We start from the raw sequence: 17089 nt of genomic DNA, 5'->3' as shown, positions 1-17089 counted from the left end.
CTTGGAGGTTCTCTTCTATTCTGGTTACCCACAACCAAGAAGCCTTCCCATATTTCAATGAATTGTTGAACCTAAAGTTCAAGAAGGGTGTAAACTTATTGATAACAGTAAACAATTAGGTTTAGAGATAATACAAAATCATTTAATATGCCTCCAAAGTTAATGTAATGTTGATGTCATATGATAATGTTTTGATGCTTATAAAAGCTTTTTAAAGATTCCTCAATGATCATTTTGAGTTAAAGTTTATCATTTTATATAGTATCTCAATGCACAATTTTAAAATTTTCTACACTTAATTAGCTCATAAAAACTAGTCACAAATGAGAAACATAAACCTAATTTTAAAAATTTAATTTGAAAGTCAAGAAAACAAATTTATACCTTAATAAACAATTTAAATTGTAAAATCAAATCTAAACTTATAAAATACATGAAAATAAAATAAACTTAAAATAAAATTAATTACCCACTCCTATTAAAATTACACCATTTTATATCATTGAACATTTCACTAAAATTCATCCCATCAAAATAAACCTAAAATGTCAATGAGCCTTTGGTTTGTTGGTGAAGTTGAAAGGTTTAAGCCCACTAGGGATCAAGTCTAGTTGAGTGCAAGGCTCTAATATCAAAAAGGGACAGACAAATTTGGTAGTCTTTGACTCTTAGACAAAGAAGTTCTAATGCTCTCATATGAAATAGCAAAAACAAATTTATAGACAAACCTGCATAAAAAAATTAAAAAAAAAATACAAAAAGTTACATTTTTCTTAATACACACCTCTAACACATTGTCAATAGAATAACAAAAACAAATTTATAGATAGACCTCCATTAAAAGAAATTACAAAGAGTTACATTTTTCCTGGTACACACCTTGGACCCTAACATGGGTCAGGCATTAATTATAGCCGTTGGTATCCCTAATCGTGTTCAACCCGAGACAATGAAGTCAATTTCAGGTCTCAATTTTAATATATGTAGAGAGATGTGTACGAAGAAGTGTGCAACTGGTAAACCACTGCTATAACTACCTCCTATACAATAAAAAAAAAAAATCCACGGGAGGAGTTTTGAAAGTGCGAGAAGTGTGTGCCAAATCACCTTGAGGTTTTCGCCACATGCCAAGCATGACGATGACCTCCCACATATGCCTTAAAACAATTCCTCAAAAGTTAAGTAAACTATAGTTTGTCAAAAGATCTTTATAGTTTTTTATTAATAATACAGTTATTCTAGTGATTTTTAATTCACTCCACTTTATTCCATGTTGCTTTATTAATTATCTACTAGTCTTCGGCTTACAGTAACATAAACGTTGAAAATGCTCTGGAACAATCTGTAAACACTCAGAGAATTGGAATTAGCGTGAAGCATATTGGCTGTCTTTTGGCTCCATACATTATTTGTTCTATATACGCGTTTTGAAATTTCCATTTCATTTTGTTTTTGGGTGACTTCAATTCAGCCAGCTGAAATTGTGTTGTTGAAGCAGTGTGAATTATGGACGGGAATATAGAAGAAGCGAAGAGCAAGAGTATTCTTGTGACTGGCGGTGCAGGTTATATTGGCAGTCACACTACTTTGCAATTGTTGCTGGGTGGTTACAGAGTAGCTGTGATTGATAATCTGGACAATTCATGTGAAGAAGCTATTCAAAGAGTTGCTCAATTGGCTGGAAAATATGGTGGCAATCTCACTTTCCACCAGGTTTGTTTTCATTTTGTATGGACAGTAGTTTACAGAGGGATACGGAGCTGAATTCTTAGGATACTTTCTTCTTTTTTGGGTGCATGCTTTGTTTTTGAGGTATAATTTGGTTTAATTTTTCTTTATCTGTAAATGGGTACGGAGCTGAATTCTTAGAATACATTTTTTTTTTTTGGGTGCATGCTTTGTTTTTGAGGTATAATTTGCTTTAATCTTCTTTTTCTGTAAGTGGGTATGCTGGGTGATGCTTAAAAGAGTAGTAGACATGGGTCAGAACTCCGACTCGAGCATTATATATATATACTATCGGTAGAGTTATTGTATTACATACTTGTAGAAACTGTAAAAGCGGGTCTAGAATAAACGTATTCTACAATTGTCACAATACACTTTTTTCTTTTTCACCTGGGTATTGTAAAAATTTACAAAAATGTGTTATACTGGAAAGTACTCCATAATTCTTATATCACAACCTCACCATGTGTTTTTTTCCCTTTTTTCTTCGGTAATCTTTAAATTTGTGGACATGGATCACCGGGGAATGCATCCCATGATGAAATTCCACAACCTTGCCATCCGTTTTTCCTTGGCTTTTTTTAAAATTGGCTAAATATAGTTAGTTAAGGGTAGTATGTAAGCCGTAATGGCGAGACCACAACCTGGCCATATATCCACCGAAGTTATGGCTGCCCTATTGCACTGATAGTATATTAACCTGCATCAAGGCTTTTAGCTTGTCACTTATAACCATATACCAAATGCCTTGGTCAGCAAGTTTTGTGTGATGTTAACGTTAAGTTTTATTCCTTTTGCAAGTTCTTTTGTATAGTGTTGTTTAATTGGATTTCTTATCAGATGCATATTTAAGCGTCCCAATCATTTTCAGCGGGACATAATCTCATCATGAAAGGGCAATGTAAAGGGGTTTTTTCAGGTCCCACCCTAGTCAGACCTCCCTTGAGACAACGGTTTTATCTTATTTTGTCTTGTGTATTGTTTAACTTTCGTGGCACTCAGGTTTTGACCTCGTAAACTTGGGATGGCCTTGCCACTGGGGGAAGGACTCTTTTCATCCCGTGATTTTTTAAAATAGGGAAACCTTGGTTAGGTAAAATAATCTCCTTATAGCTAGAAGAAAACTGCCTGCTACTTGGCTATAAATACTAGTTATGTTGATACCAACTGGGAAGTGCTCAGCAAAGATAACTCTGCTCTCTAGATGGTTTAGACTCTGATTGTGGATGAATTTAGCTGGTCTACTTCTGTCAAGGCAATGAAATGTGCAGCTTCATAGGCATTAGGTTGTGTATGGCTCCCTATCTATGCCTCAATCTTGCTCACTTGCTTCTTCAGATTTAGATGCAATACTTTCATCTACTTTTTAATTTTTAATTAGTGAGGCTCAGAGCCTGAACACTAAAACCATGCTTATTAAAATTTATTGTTATAAGGCTCAGATCTGAAATAACTATCCACCAGAGGATAACCAGAGGATATGTATCTATCACAAGGGGTCAATCGATCCTGGTGTCCCATTGAACAGACCTTGCAAATTATCCTTGATCTACGGTTGGGCCTGTAAAGGTGGTCTTAAGAAACCTGCTGAATAAGGAAGTGTAAAGTTTGAAATCTCAAGGTGAATCTTGGAGCAGTCACAATTAATAGGGGGATTATCAATGGCCACCTATGGACTCCTAGGGGATGCCCCCATAAATTCTCCATATTGACAGTGAACTTTGACAATGAATTCTACAAGCAATTTGACTTTGACTCTCAATTTAACACAAATTTGGCATAAGAACTCTGCTAGTTCTTATATGTAAGGTTCTATAATGTATATGTGCATGCTTTATCCATGTTTTCATATGAATATTTTAAATTTCCCTATATATTTTAATTTTCCCTATTTTTATATAGCCGTCCCCTTTGCCATCCCCTAGCCGTCCCCAAAATTTGCAAAAAAATTCAGCGTCCCGGAAACGCTTACCCCCATCCCCTGCCGTCCCTGTCCCGGAAACTTGGGGTAACATAGATGGCCACTGAGAGGGATTTCTGAAGTTTGTACTATCAGCTTAAGATATTATGGAAAAATTGCAAATGGTAACCTGCATATTAAGTAAACTTAACATCATTTCTCTTCAGAATATCAAGTGATAGAATTTGTATGTACGCTTTACAAAATATTGTAGTGGACCATTTTTCTGTGAGTGGCTCCTAAATATTGTTAGCAAGAGCTACTGAGAAGATTTAGGAAGTCCCTGTGCTCAGGACCATTATTTAAAAGCCCGCAAGTCTCATCTCTTTGTACCTGGCAAGAGAGACTGGCCTGCAAGATAGGGCCTTCCCTCAATAAATGGATAAAATGAAGCAGCCTCACTGTGGACAATCAATTTAGGCCAGTGAACGTGTACATCATTGTGCTATATAATCTGTTCACTCCTGGCTGAGAAAATGCAAATATTTGAACTGGAAGAAAACTGCCATCCTATTTTGCTGGGTAAAGGCCTGATTGTCATGTGTGTAACCCCATTTTGCTTTCCTTTTTCATGTGTTTCTGCTATTCCTAATTCTTTGCTCTTTTTCGATTTCTTGGTTTTCTGTTGTTCCAAATTCTTTGCTTTTGTTCTCCTTTCTTGGTTTTCTGTTGTTCCAGATTCTTTGCTCTTGCTTCTTTTTTGAGCATCCTCATCGTTAAATATTTCCTCCAGATTTTCGTGTGACCCCAATTGACATGCAGGTTACCTATTCCACTTCTCTTCCTCTTTCTCTGTAGCTGCTAAAAATCTGAACAAACTTGTGGTTTCTAAGCAGACTATGATGGTGACACAGAGGGCCTAGTTTCTGTTCAGGAGCTTTCAAAATTTATACCATGCTGTTTGCAAAGTACAGAGGATACAAGGCAACTTAATATTTAACAGTTAATTTGTATATGCAGTTGGAATTCATGACTCTCCAAAATTTTGGAGTTACTAAAATTGGAAGAGGAAGCAGAGAAAATTGTACCCAGATTCCTCATTCATTCTCTTGTCCTTCTTCCCAAAAACTGACACATTATAGTGTTTCCAAAAATGAAATCATTTTTTTTTCTAAATCTTTGTAAATCATGGGGGATCTTAATGGGATGATAGAGGAGGGAAGCAGTTAGGTGAATAGTTGATAGACCCGTGTCCAAACAAGTCACTCATCAGCTTGGTTCGGATATGGAGACAAATGACTCCCAGGATTTTGGTTCTCAATCTTTATGGACACTTAGGATTTGATTTGCTACATTCAATGCCTTTCAAAGCCTCTTAGTCAACATAGGACCCTTGTTGTGAAGATAGTATGAGTGGCAATCTGAAATAGGAATATGAGTTGTGAACAGATGCAGAGTAAGGATAGATCATAAAGTTAGAGACAGAGAATTGATCTAGAAAAGTGGAGCACTCCAAAAAATAGGCAAGTCTGGATTAAATTGATCCCAAAAATTACAAGTAAGATTTGAAGTGGCAGGACCATGAGAAAACTTCAAAACAGAGAAATCAGCAATGTAAGAGTATACCATTGCAAATTAGGAAAAAGTGTGATGATAGTTTAGAGCTTGGAAAAATATAATATAGAGGTGAATTAAGCGTAAGATAGTAGATCGAGATAGAGTGGTTCCGTTGAGTGTGTGCTGAAATGCAGTAGTGAGAACCAGGATGACTATAAAGAACTCACAATTTTGGGCTAAGAATAAGCAAGTAAATGTTAAAAGGTTTTCCACTAGGTGTATATCAATTTAAAGTTTTAAACTTCTTATGAAAAGATGCACCGCTACATATCAATGAGACTTAATTGCTAGCCTAAAACACAGAAAATAATAACAGATTTAGGTTTACCAGGTTGTTGGAACAACCTGAATCACAAGGTTCATGTTTGTGTCTGAACATTGGATCAAGTTTGTTAACCAATAAAATTCAGAAAAAAGTTGATTAAATTTGAAGTATACAATTCTGCATTTCAAAAATTTCTGTAGCCAAAATAAGATAAATGTCAAAATAGATAAATATTACTGATTTTTATTAAAAAAAAGGGAAAGGATAAAACTCAATAAAAACTGTATTTGCAATTAATCAGAGAATATTATAAAAATAATTCAACAAATAAATTAAAAACCTTAAATTTAAAATTTATAAAGCCTGCTATAGTAAAAAACCTACTAAATTTAAATATAAAAAAGAGAAGAAATATAAAACTAAAATTTAATAAAGTGCCTGAATATAAAATAAAATTTAATATACAATAAAATAAATAAAATATAATAGAGATTAAAACAAAGTAGTAGAAATTAAAAAAAATTGCAAAAGCCTGATAAAGTAATTATTTATAATCTAAAATTACAAATAAAATATTAAAATCTTGTCAAAAGAAACTTTTATTTTGTTGGTAAAATGAGTGGGTTTATTAGAGTCCTTTATCCTCACCCTTTTCAAGGGTGAACAAACATGGTCAAAATTACATGGTCCAGACAAAGCTGGAAACTACGATAGGAGATTTGCTTAATCTATAGCAAAAAGGTGCTGAAAGCTTAAACACTTTGACTGTGCTGCACCTTATCTGCAGCAAGCAGAGGCTCTATCACTATTCAACAAGTTGTAGACCAAAGCCTATAGCAATCTTTTCCATGTGGGATCTAAGTTCCATGTGACATGTGACATTCGTTTTTGGAGAAGACTACTTGTTTTAGATTATAATCCGTTCCTTTAGGTTGACTATTGCAGAATTCTTTCTAGAACATTCTGCCACCAAAGGAAAAAGGGCACTCATCCTAATTAGAGACAGGAGGCTTACCATCCAAGGGAACTTTGGCTAGGAGGGCTCCTAGTCCAAGTCTTAGAGGAGGGCGCCTAGTCCAAGTCTTAGAGAAGAAACAACACACGGTAGAAGAGGCCTTAGAAGTTTCTTCATTGAGGCATCCAAGTTGTTGAGATGGGATTTGGTAATACCAAAACAAGGAGAAATAAATTCTTCTAATATATGTTGATAATGTGAATCAATATCCATCACCTTTTAAGCTGAATTGGCACTCTTTTTCTTAGGGCAAATATCTGCCTTGTGACCTTGGGAAAAAGCAAGATTTGAACTTGAAAGCTAACTTCTTGTAATCCAATGGTTGCTTCCAAATGTAATTGCTGACCTTGAGCCAAATCTCCTTTGGCAGCTCCCTATAGAGATCCATTTTGATATGAAGCCTTGCAAAAGTGGGTGGGAGCAAGAGACAGTTTTGGAAGATATTGAAACTTCCCCAAGTAGGTCCCAATTGATGTTAGTTTGGGGGTTAGCAACTATTGAGAAATTTTCTATGGAGCAACTCCCAATCCTCCATCAAGTCACAAATAACGATGAAAACTCTCTGTGTCCATAGGTAAATGAAATGCTCATATGAGAAGCTTTCTATGGAGAAACTCCCAATCCTCCACCAAGTGTCTAATAACTATGAAAAATCCTTGTGTGCATAGGTAAATGAAATGCTCATATCGAGAAATTTTCTATATAGAAACTCCTAATCCATCACTAAGCCAAAAATAACTATGAAAAATCCTTGCATGCATAGGTAAATGAAATGCTCATGTGAGAGAAAGAGTTACTAGTATGCTAAGATCCAAGCACGGAGGTCCCCAAGGCTAAACCGAAAATTTTTGGAATCTACAAAATCAACCCATATTCTATGTAGTATTCTCTTCCTCTAATACTTCCTCCCCCATCTCCAAACTAGGGATTGATTTAGATTATTGCACAATCCATGGAATTGACATTGATGGAGGATGACCAATAAAAAGATATAGATCGAGCATCAATGAGAGCTTTTGCTAGTGTAGCATGCTGATCTTTGAGGATTGCTGAAAATGCATTGGGCTTTGGGTGTCGAGAAGAGGGGACATAGTTGTGCAACATGGTAGCATTGTTAGAAACAATTAGATCATCATAGACCATTTGAGGGGATAAATTGCAGCCACTAACAAATCTTGAATGCCTCTTTACATTTTGGTAGAGTGGCACATAGATGCATGATTCAACAAAGTTCACTCATGGTGCTTTAATTTGATGGGTAGTGAAAATTGACCATTAATAAAATTATAATTAAAGTTAATAATAAGGAAAACTCAATATACATAGCTTGGAACAAAACCTCCATGGTAGCAACAAAACACCTTTAGGTAAGGAATTTTACTGCAACTTCTAATAGACATGATTTTGTAACAACACACATTAGCAGTGAACATGCAAATTGCCATGCAACCACCAACAAAACACGAACAAACACAAAAGCAAAATGTAGAGTGGTGAGGCTACAATAAACTTGCAGCAAATCATCACAAAAGGTCCAAGATAAACAACAACAAAAATTTTTGATGCAAAGAAATGTTTGTTATAGGTTTTAAATTTTAAAAAGGAAAAATCCAATTGGATGACAATGTTTTCTTTTTTAATTAGAAGTTAAAATCCTAATGATTTAAAGGTTTCTTAGGTTTTTTGTGACTTACAAATTTTTAACATTTAAATCATGTTCGCCAAGTTTCGAATTTTTACAATAAAATGTAATGAACTTTGTGACATAGGGTTGAACCAAACAACAATACATATGCTTCCCTCCATGTTAATTTTTTTTTTTTTTTTTGATCGGTAATTGGCTGAAGCCTAAATAGCTTTTGATTGGAGCTATGAACCAGTGGGGACACAGTAGGGGGCCCCATCCCCATTACATATCTTTGAATTGTGATTATTATTATGTTTGATTAGATTGACCCCAAGACCTTCCCCATCCTATGGAAGGCCAAGAGTCACAACTTAGAATTCCACTTCAGATGTCCCTATTGGGAATTGAACTTGGGTCTCCACAGTGAGAACCCAGTGTTTTAACCAGTTAAGCTCAACCCCTTGGACCATGTTAATTATTGCAATAAATGTAGAGTGAAGCATTGAATACAACAAGAGAGAAATAACCCTTATTCAACCTCAAGATCTAATAACTTTTTCTTTTCCAAATCTCATAATTCTAGGGGATAGAGTTAAAGAATGCAGTATTCACAACTTCCTAGATTCCGCATGAACAATACAAAATGAATTTGATGCACAAATGTAAATCCTTGGTGCACATCTAACTGAAAATGAAAAATGTTGATGCCCAAACCCTCAAAATAGAAAGAGTAAAGATAAATAGGACTTTACCTTACTAATGTAGGACCCCTTAGGTTTGCTCCAAAAAGGCACTCCCAAAGTTCACCTACCAATTTTGAAGGATTCTAAATCTAAAGACAATTGCAAATGAGTCTTTAATCTAATCTAATTGGTGAGACAAAAGGAATGTCTACAAAAAATGTGATGTAGCAATGTTGGAGAGAGACATGCAAGAGCAAAGTAGACGTCCCAGGTATGATTGCTTTAACAAATTTAATAGTTCTATTGTAAAATTCTATAGATAAGCATTGAGATCTCATAAATCTAAGCAATAATGAGAGTAAGTAAAAGTCCTACATATGATCATTGTAATGAAGTTGGTATCATTACTATAAATGATATTAGATGAGCTTCAGCAATCATGGGAATATGAATGATCGCTCAAGGTGTTGCAAGGGTTAGTATGTTTTCTAAGATGTGAATCTATATGGAACCTAAGAGATAAGGAGGGACATGTTATCATGCCGTGGTTAAATAGGGATCAAATGGGAAAATTCTAAGGAAATGAGTTGTTAAGCATGCCTCATAACCCAAAGAATGATCAAGAGTGGCATTATCAAAGGTTTTAAATAACAATGTGGTGTGCCCTAGGTCAACACCATGGATTTTCCACAAAAGTTATGTTAGTACCAAAATTGGTACCCCTATGAAACTTCGATGTTAATTGACTTTGTGGCCTTGTATCAAGTCTTTCTTCTCATATCAACAAAGTCAGCCAAGTTCTTTTCTCGTCATGTTGCAAAATTGTCCTTGGTTTAGTTTTTTTAATTTTAAAACTAGCACTCTTGCAGATTGTTCAACCTGGTACCATACCAAGATATAAGTGAGAAGATTCCTAGCTCTTGGAAAATCCAACATGAGAAAAGTGAGAGCAAATGGTGAAGTTCAGAGTAGGACCAAAGTGGCAACATTCAAGAGGAACTCCCCCAAACGAAGGAACTTTTAAGAGACAAATATGACACAGTGATGCATGTAACAATCCTTCCAACCATATTCAAAGTGGGAAGATGGAGAGCACCCAACAAACATGAGGGAAATGACAGCACAAATAGTTGCAAAAGGCTTATAAAAGTGTGTTAGAGGAAGAAGATAAAACTCAGTCAAATGTGGCAATAAAATGGGGTGGAACTGTTGGTTATAATTAGGGCTGGCGGATTCCAATTGCCTTGGGCAACATTGGAATCCGCCTCCTTAATATAGGGCCTGGCCCATTGCCTTTCGGTGCACACAAAAGGTTCCACGCTTCACTCAAACCCATTCGCCTCCTTGATAGGGCCGACCCTATCTCACTTCACCTAAAAAGAAATTAAAATAAATAAAAGATTCAAATGCAAAGAAGGCCGACATAAAAAGGGAACATGACTCATATAAAGATGGCGTATACTTCTCAATATCTACATTCAATTTTATGTATATGCAAGACATATTTGGTGAAGGCGAAATTAATGAAAGGGAAAACTGGTAACAGCGAACTCCAATAGAAGGTAGCAGATCTTGAACTAGGAGGTAGCGAACTTCACCCAATTCGCAGCAGATCTGTGATAGAAGACAGCGAACCCAATTAGCAGCAGATTTCCAATTGAAATGAGCGAACCGTTGAAGGACTTCATTGAAGGGCTGTAATCTACTCAAGGTGCTGTTACCCTAGCTACACTCAGAAATTCCAATGAGAAGGACTGCAAATCATAAACTCATCAGCAACCTAATTGTGAAGTCTCCTATCTCTTATTTGTCACTGCAACCTCTATGCTCCAGATAAGTGTGTAATATTCAGTTTATAATCATAATCAGATCTGAGGATCCTTTGGCTGGGTTTTTCCTCCTAGGAGGTTTTCCCAGGGTAACTGTGTTTTGTCCTTGTGCATTTCATTTTCATTTCATGCTTAAGTCTGGAAAACTATGGATTAATTAACCTAGCTTAATCTAATTCTGATTTTTCTGAGTTTATACAATTTGAAAGTACTTAATTTAACATGGTATCAGAGCTAATTGGTTAGATCAATCTTCAGATTTAAAATTCATTACACTTTCATTTTCAGATTGCTATAGCTTTTGTAGATCAGGTCAATGGGGCTGAAAGTTGAAGATAGGCTCGATGGGAATCTAAATTTTACTGCATGGAAAGTTCGAATCAAGTTGGCTCTTGAGGAAGAAGATCTCCTCCAATTCATAGAAGCGAAAGAGCTAATTGAGCCTTCGGATGCAGCTGAGTTGAAACAATTCAAAAAGGATGCTATCAAGGCCAGGAAGATTCTCATTGATTCAGTCAAAGACCACCTCGTCACTTCTATTGCCTCATTCACCACTGCAAGGGAAATGTTCAGCCATCTACAAGGTACATATGAAGTTAATAATCTTAGTAGGGCAATTACGTTAAGACAACAACTACTTAATATAAAAATGGCTAAAGAAGATTCTATTATTTCCTACTTCATGAAAATTTTAGAACTAAAGAATCAGCTAGGTTTAATTGGCCATAACATGGAAGACAAAGACCTTGTCATGATTACCCTTAATGGTCTACCTCACTCATGGGAGTCATTTATCCAAACCATAAGTGGTCGGTCTGAGTCACCTTCACTTGATCGCTTTAAGAATGATTGCATCCAAGAAGAGTCTCGCCTCATCACAAGGAGTCAATCCAAGAGCCCCCATGTAGATGACCATCACATGCTTGCAGCTCAATGCAAGAAAAAGGGAAATTGGAAGCAACCTTATCCTAAAAGAAATAGGGAACCCAGATCTTTTTCCCAACACCCTTGGAAGAAACCCAGAGATATTTCGCGTGTGCGATGCTTTAGATGTGACAAATTTGGTCACTATGCTAAGGAATGTCAGTTTAACCCTAACCAAAGTGAAGCAAACCTAAATGAAGTCGCAGAACAAAATGATGACTTCTTATTTATCTCCGCTCTATCTAGCAGTGTTCCCTCAGATAGCAATATATGGTTGATTGACAGTGGTGCCTCCAGACACATCACAGGTTACTGTGATCATCTTTCAGGCCTAGTCGAAAAGGATACCAACCTTCACGTGGTAATTGGTGATGATGCTCGTTATTCGATAAGAGGTTCTGGCTCCACTTCTTTAAAATTAGATTCCGGTATTTCCTTACATCTTAGTGATATATTGTTTGTTCCTGGAATTAAAAGAAACCTAATTTCCATTTTTGCTCTAGAAGATAAAGGTTATCAAATTGCATTTTCCAAAGGAAAAGTCCTTGCTTGGTCTAAGAAAGATAGTTTTAAATCTGCTCGTACAATTGGACATAGATATGATAGTCTTTACAAGCTCTCCTCTAACCCTATTCAAGCCCTCATTAATGAGGCTCTGGAATCTTGTGAGTTATGGCATAGAAGATTTGGTCATCTACACTATCAAGCCCTTCCTTCTCTTGAAAGGTTAGTTAAAGGTATGCCTAAACTTAGTCAAATTCATGATAACACTTGTAAAGGTTGTGCGATTGGTAAAAATGTTAAAAGTCCATTTCATAAAAGTGAAAATAGAGCTAAAGACAAACTAGAACTTGTTCGCTCTGATTTATGTGGTCCTATGTCCATAGCATCTCCTAGTGGATTCCTTTATTATGCAATCTTCATAGATGATTTCTCTAGGAAAACTTGGATCTACTTCTTGAAATCTAAAGAATCTGATGAAGTCTTAAATAAATTTAAGGAGTTTAAAGCATTAACTGAAAACTTCTCTGGTAAAAGAATCAAATGTTTAAGATCTGACAATGGAGGTGAATACACCTCCGGTAGCTTTCATGACTTTTGTGTTGAGTCAGGAATTAAGAGGGAGTTTTGTGTTCCATACAATCCTCAACAAAATGGTGTTGCTGAAAGAAAGAATAGGACCATTGTGGAGGCTGCAAAGGCTATGATCCACGATCAGGACTTGCAGACCTTCCTATGGGTTGAGGCTTCTAGAACAACAGTATACATCCAAAACAGATGTCCTCACCGTGCTCTAAAGAACATGACCCCGGAAGAAACCTTCACAGGATCCAAACCAGACATTAGTCACCTCAGAATCTTTGGAAGTCCCGTCTATGTTCATGTGCCTAAGGAAAAACGATCAAAGTTGGAACCCTTCGGAAAGAAAGGCATGCTAGTCGGATACAGTGAATCCTCCAAGGCATTCAGGATTTACATCCCAGGTCAAAGGTATGATGAGGTAAGTAGGGATGTTAAATTTGAAGAAGATATTGCTTTTAAGAATTCGAAAGGTTCTTGTGTTATTGATGAATCTAATGATAATCAAAATATAGATGTTGATTCTAACCCTGAGATTCAGAGGGAGCAAGTTGAACCTCCACCTCAAGATGATCATGATGATCCTCCAGAACCCATGAATCCCACTGATATTCCTAGTGACATTGTCGTTACCAAAAAGAGGCCACTCTGGGTAAGAAACACCATTCAAGAAGCTGAGAGATTTGCTGCTCCAAGTGGCACCTTCCGTGAAACTAAGAGACCTCAGGTATTTTCCAACTACGTTTCTTTAATGTGTAATCTTATTGAAACTGAACCTTGCAATGTTGAAGAAGCCTTAAATCATCATGCCTGGAAGCTTGCTATGGATGAAGAATATCAGTCAATCATCAAGAATGATGTGTGGGACCTTGTGCCCAGACCCAAAGGTAAATCTGTTGTTTCATCTAAATGGTTATTTAAAATTAAACATAATGCTGATGGTAGTATTGAAAAATATAAGGCTAGATTTGTAGCGCGTGGCTTTTCCCAAAAGGAAGGCATAGACTATGAGGAAACTTTTGCTCTTGTTGCTAGATATACTTCCATTAGAACAATAATTGCTATTGTTGCCTCTAAGGGTTGGAAACTACATCAGATGGATGTTAAGACTGCTTTTCTCAATGGTGTCATTGAGGAAGAAGTCTATATTGAGCAACCTGAGGGATATGAGATTCAGGATAGATTAACCCATGTGTGCAGGTTAAAGAAAGCTCTGTATGGTCTTAAACAAGCTCCTCCTGCTTGGTATGAAAGATTTGATAAATATTTGCTAAGTCTAGGTTTTTGTAAAAATGATGTCGACCCTAATATTTACTTTAAAGTAGCCAATGATGAAATGCTAATTCTAGTCCTTTATGTGGATGACTTATTTCTCACTGGTAAAGATGAACTTATTATTAGATGCAAGAAAGAACTAGCTTTAGAATTTGAAATGAAAGATTTAGGTCTAATGCATTATTTCCTAGGTCTAGAAGTATGGCAAAGATCTAACGAAATCTTTCTAAGTCAAGGGAAGTATACTATTGACATTTTGAAAAGATTTAGAATGATGGATTGTAAACCAATGTCTACTCCTATGGAATCTAACTTAAAGAAGTTAAGTGTTTCTGCAGCTAACTCTGAATTTGCAGATCCATCCGAGTATCGACAGTTGATTGGATCACTGATGTATCTAGATAACACTAGACCAGACATATGTTTTGCTGTAAATGCTCTCAGCCAGTTCATGAGCTTGCCCAAGCATGTTCACCTTGTTGCAGCCAAGCATATCCTAAGATACTTGCGGGGCACAGTTGGTTTTGGGCTGAAGTATCCACTTAACACTCCAATAACCCTGGAAGGTTATTTTGATGCAGACTGGGCTGGAAGCATCAAAGACAGGAAAAGCACCACTGGTATTTGTTTTAGCTTGGGTTCTGCAGTGATCTCTTGGGCTTGCAGAAAACAATCCTCAGTGGCATTGAGTACTGCTGAAGCTGAGTATATTGCAGCAAGTGTTGCATCCAGAGAAGCAGTGTGGCTTCGTAAGCTTCTTGCTGGGCTGTTTGGTCAGCCATGGGATCCTGCAGTTATTCACTGTGATAATCAGAGTTGTATTAAAATGTCTATCAATCTAGTGTTTCATGACAGGTCAAAACATGTGGAAACCCATTATCATTTTATTCGAGACATGGTGCAAAGAGGTGCTATTCAGTTGAAGTATGTCAGCACTGATGAGCAGGTTGCAGATATCCTCACCAAGCCTCTATCCAAAGTGAAGTTTGTGTACTTCAGGGATAGGCTTGGGATTGCGGAAAATGAAACTCCGATTGAGAGGGAGTCTCAATTTCAGTGATACTTTGTATTGTATAAAACCACCCTCTGCAGGCAATGTAAGGTGGTATTGTAAAACTTCTCAGGGAGAAGTATAATTCTTAACCATCCTCTGCGGGCAATGTAAGATGATGGTATTGTAAATGTTAACCACCCTCTGCGGGCAATGTAAGGTGGTATTGTAAACTTCTTAGGGAGAAGTATAATTCTTAACCAGCCTCTGCGGGCAATGTAAGATGGTTTTGTTAACCACCCTCTGCGGGCAATGTAAGGTGGTGTAATTGTTAAACCATCCTCTGCGGGCAATGTAAGATGGTAGAAAAGGATCCTCTCCACCCTCTGTGAGCAATACAAGGTGGATCCAGTCTATGCTTGTGTGCAAGCTGGAAGATTATGATTATGATTCTATTCCCTAATTAAGAGGGAGTGTTGGTTATAATTAGGGCTGGCGGATTCCAATTGTCTTGGGCAACATTAGAATCCGCCTCCTTAATATAGGGCCTGGCCCATTGCCTTTCGGTGCACACAAAAGGTTCCACGCTTCACTCAAACCCATTCGCCTCCTTGATAGGGCCGACCCTATCTCACTTCACCTAAAAAGAAATTAAAATAAATAAAAGATTTAAATGCAAAGAAGGCCGACATAAAAAGGGAACATGACTCATATAAAGATGTTGTATACTTCTCAATATCCACATTCAGTTTTATGTATATGCAAGACATATTTGGTGAAGGCGAAATTAATGAAAGGGAAAATTGGTAACAGCGAACTCCAATAGAAGGTAGCAGATCTTGAACTAGGAGGTAGCGAACTTCACCCAATTAGCAGCAGATCTGTGATAGAAGACAACAAACCCAATTAGCAGCAGATTTCCAATTGAAATGAGCGAACCATTGAAGGACTTCATTGAAGGGCTGTAATCTACTCAAGGTGCTGTTACCCTAGCTACACTTAGAAATTCCAATGAGAAGGACTGCAAATCATAAACTCATCAGCAACCTAATTGTGAAGTCTCCTATCTCTTATTTGTGACTGCAACCTCTATGCTCCAGATAAGTGTGTAATATTCAGTTTATAATCATAATCAGATCTGAGGATCCTTTGGCTGGGTTTTTCCTCCTAGGAGGTTTTCCCAGGGTAACTGTGTTTTGTCCTTGTGCATTTCATTTTCATTTCATGCTTAAGTCTGGAAAACTATGGATTAATTAACCTAGCTTAATCTAATTCTGATTTTTCTGAGTTTATACAATCTGAAAGTACTTAATTTAACAGGAACAATCAGCTATAAACTCCGATCAAGAATGGCAATGATGTCATGAAACTGTGCCAAACTGTGTAGATATCAAGTTTCACATATTTAAAGTGGTTTAGCTAGGGAAAAGGTGTGATCAAGGTAGTTGAAGGGTAGAGATCTGCAATACGACCGAGAAAAAAACAAAGTCAATATTGCAAAAATTGAGTTTTAATTCCACTTCAGAAATGTGACCATAGTGTTAGTAGTGGATGAGATGTGTGACAAGCTGAATGAAGAAAGGTTAAGAATGAATTAAATTTGCCTTTTTAATTTGGTGTTACCGCTTAAAAGTGGCAATTCAGGTGGCAATAGTGGCACAAAACTGCAACTAGCTTGAAAGATTTTATTGACAAGTTATTTCACACTTTTTATATGGTTTTGATGCTCATAAAGCACAACAAGACCGGTCATTGTGGATAGAAAGCTTGCCAAGTAAATAATAGATGGAAAACATAAGTGAAATTGCCTATGGCAATGCCACTTCAAATCCATGACCAAGATGGTAATAGTGGCCAAAAACATGATAGGAAGAAAAATGATTCACTTAAATTAAAAGTGTACCTTTTATGTGGTAATGCCACTCAAAATATGTGACAAGTATTGGTTATGATGGCTAAAAAGTGTGATTGGTTGCCTAAGTTGACTAAAGGGATACGATGGTGCATCCAAATGGAAGATTTTAAAGCAAAAATTGGAAGATTTTGCCTTTCAATATAAGTGAAGGAAAAAAGAAAATCTTATGTTAAAGGTTAAAGGTAGATTTTAAAGATTTTGCCTTTGAATAAAGGGTAAAACTAAAGGCAGATTTTAAAG

At 36.5% G+C, this 17089-nt stretch overlaps 1 protein-coding gene across 2 annotated transcripts in view; it reads left to right on the top strand.

Moving 5' to 3' along the window:
• The first annotated feature begins 986 nt into the window (after positions 1-986).
• LOC131048142 (UDP-glucose 4-epimerase GEPI48) overlaps positions 987-17089 on the top strand; it is a 194673-nt gene continuing 178570 nt past the window's right edge. For both annotated transcript variants that reach the window (XM_057982017.2, XM_057982016.2), the window contains exon 1: positions 987-1713. In XM_057982017.2, the coding sequence (XP_057838000.2) occupies positions 1688-1713 (26 nt within the window). In that variant the 5' untranslated portion in view covers positions 987-1687. The remainder of the gene's footprint in view (positions 1714-17089) is intronic.

Source organism: Cryptomeria japonica, chromosome 1 (genome assembly GCF_030272615.1).
Source record: "Cryptomeria japonica chromosome 1, Sugi_1.0, whole genome shotgun sequence".
NCBI classification, from domain to species: Eukaryota; Viridiplantae; Streptophyta; class Pinopsida; order Cupressales; family Cupressaceae; genus Cryptomeria; species Cryptomeria japonica.
The sequence above is the reverse complement of the archived record's forward strand: the minus strand, read 5'-3'. Positions and strand labels throughout refer to the sequence as shown.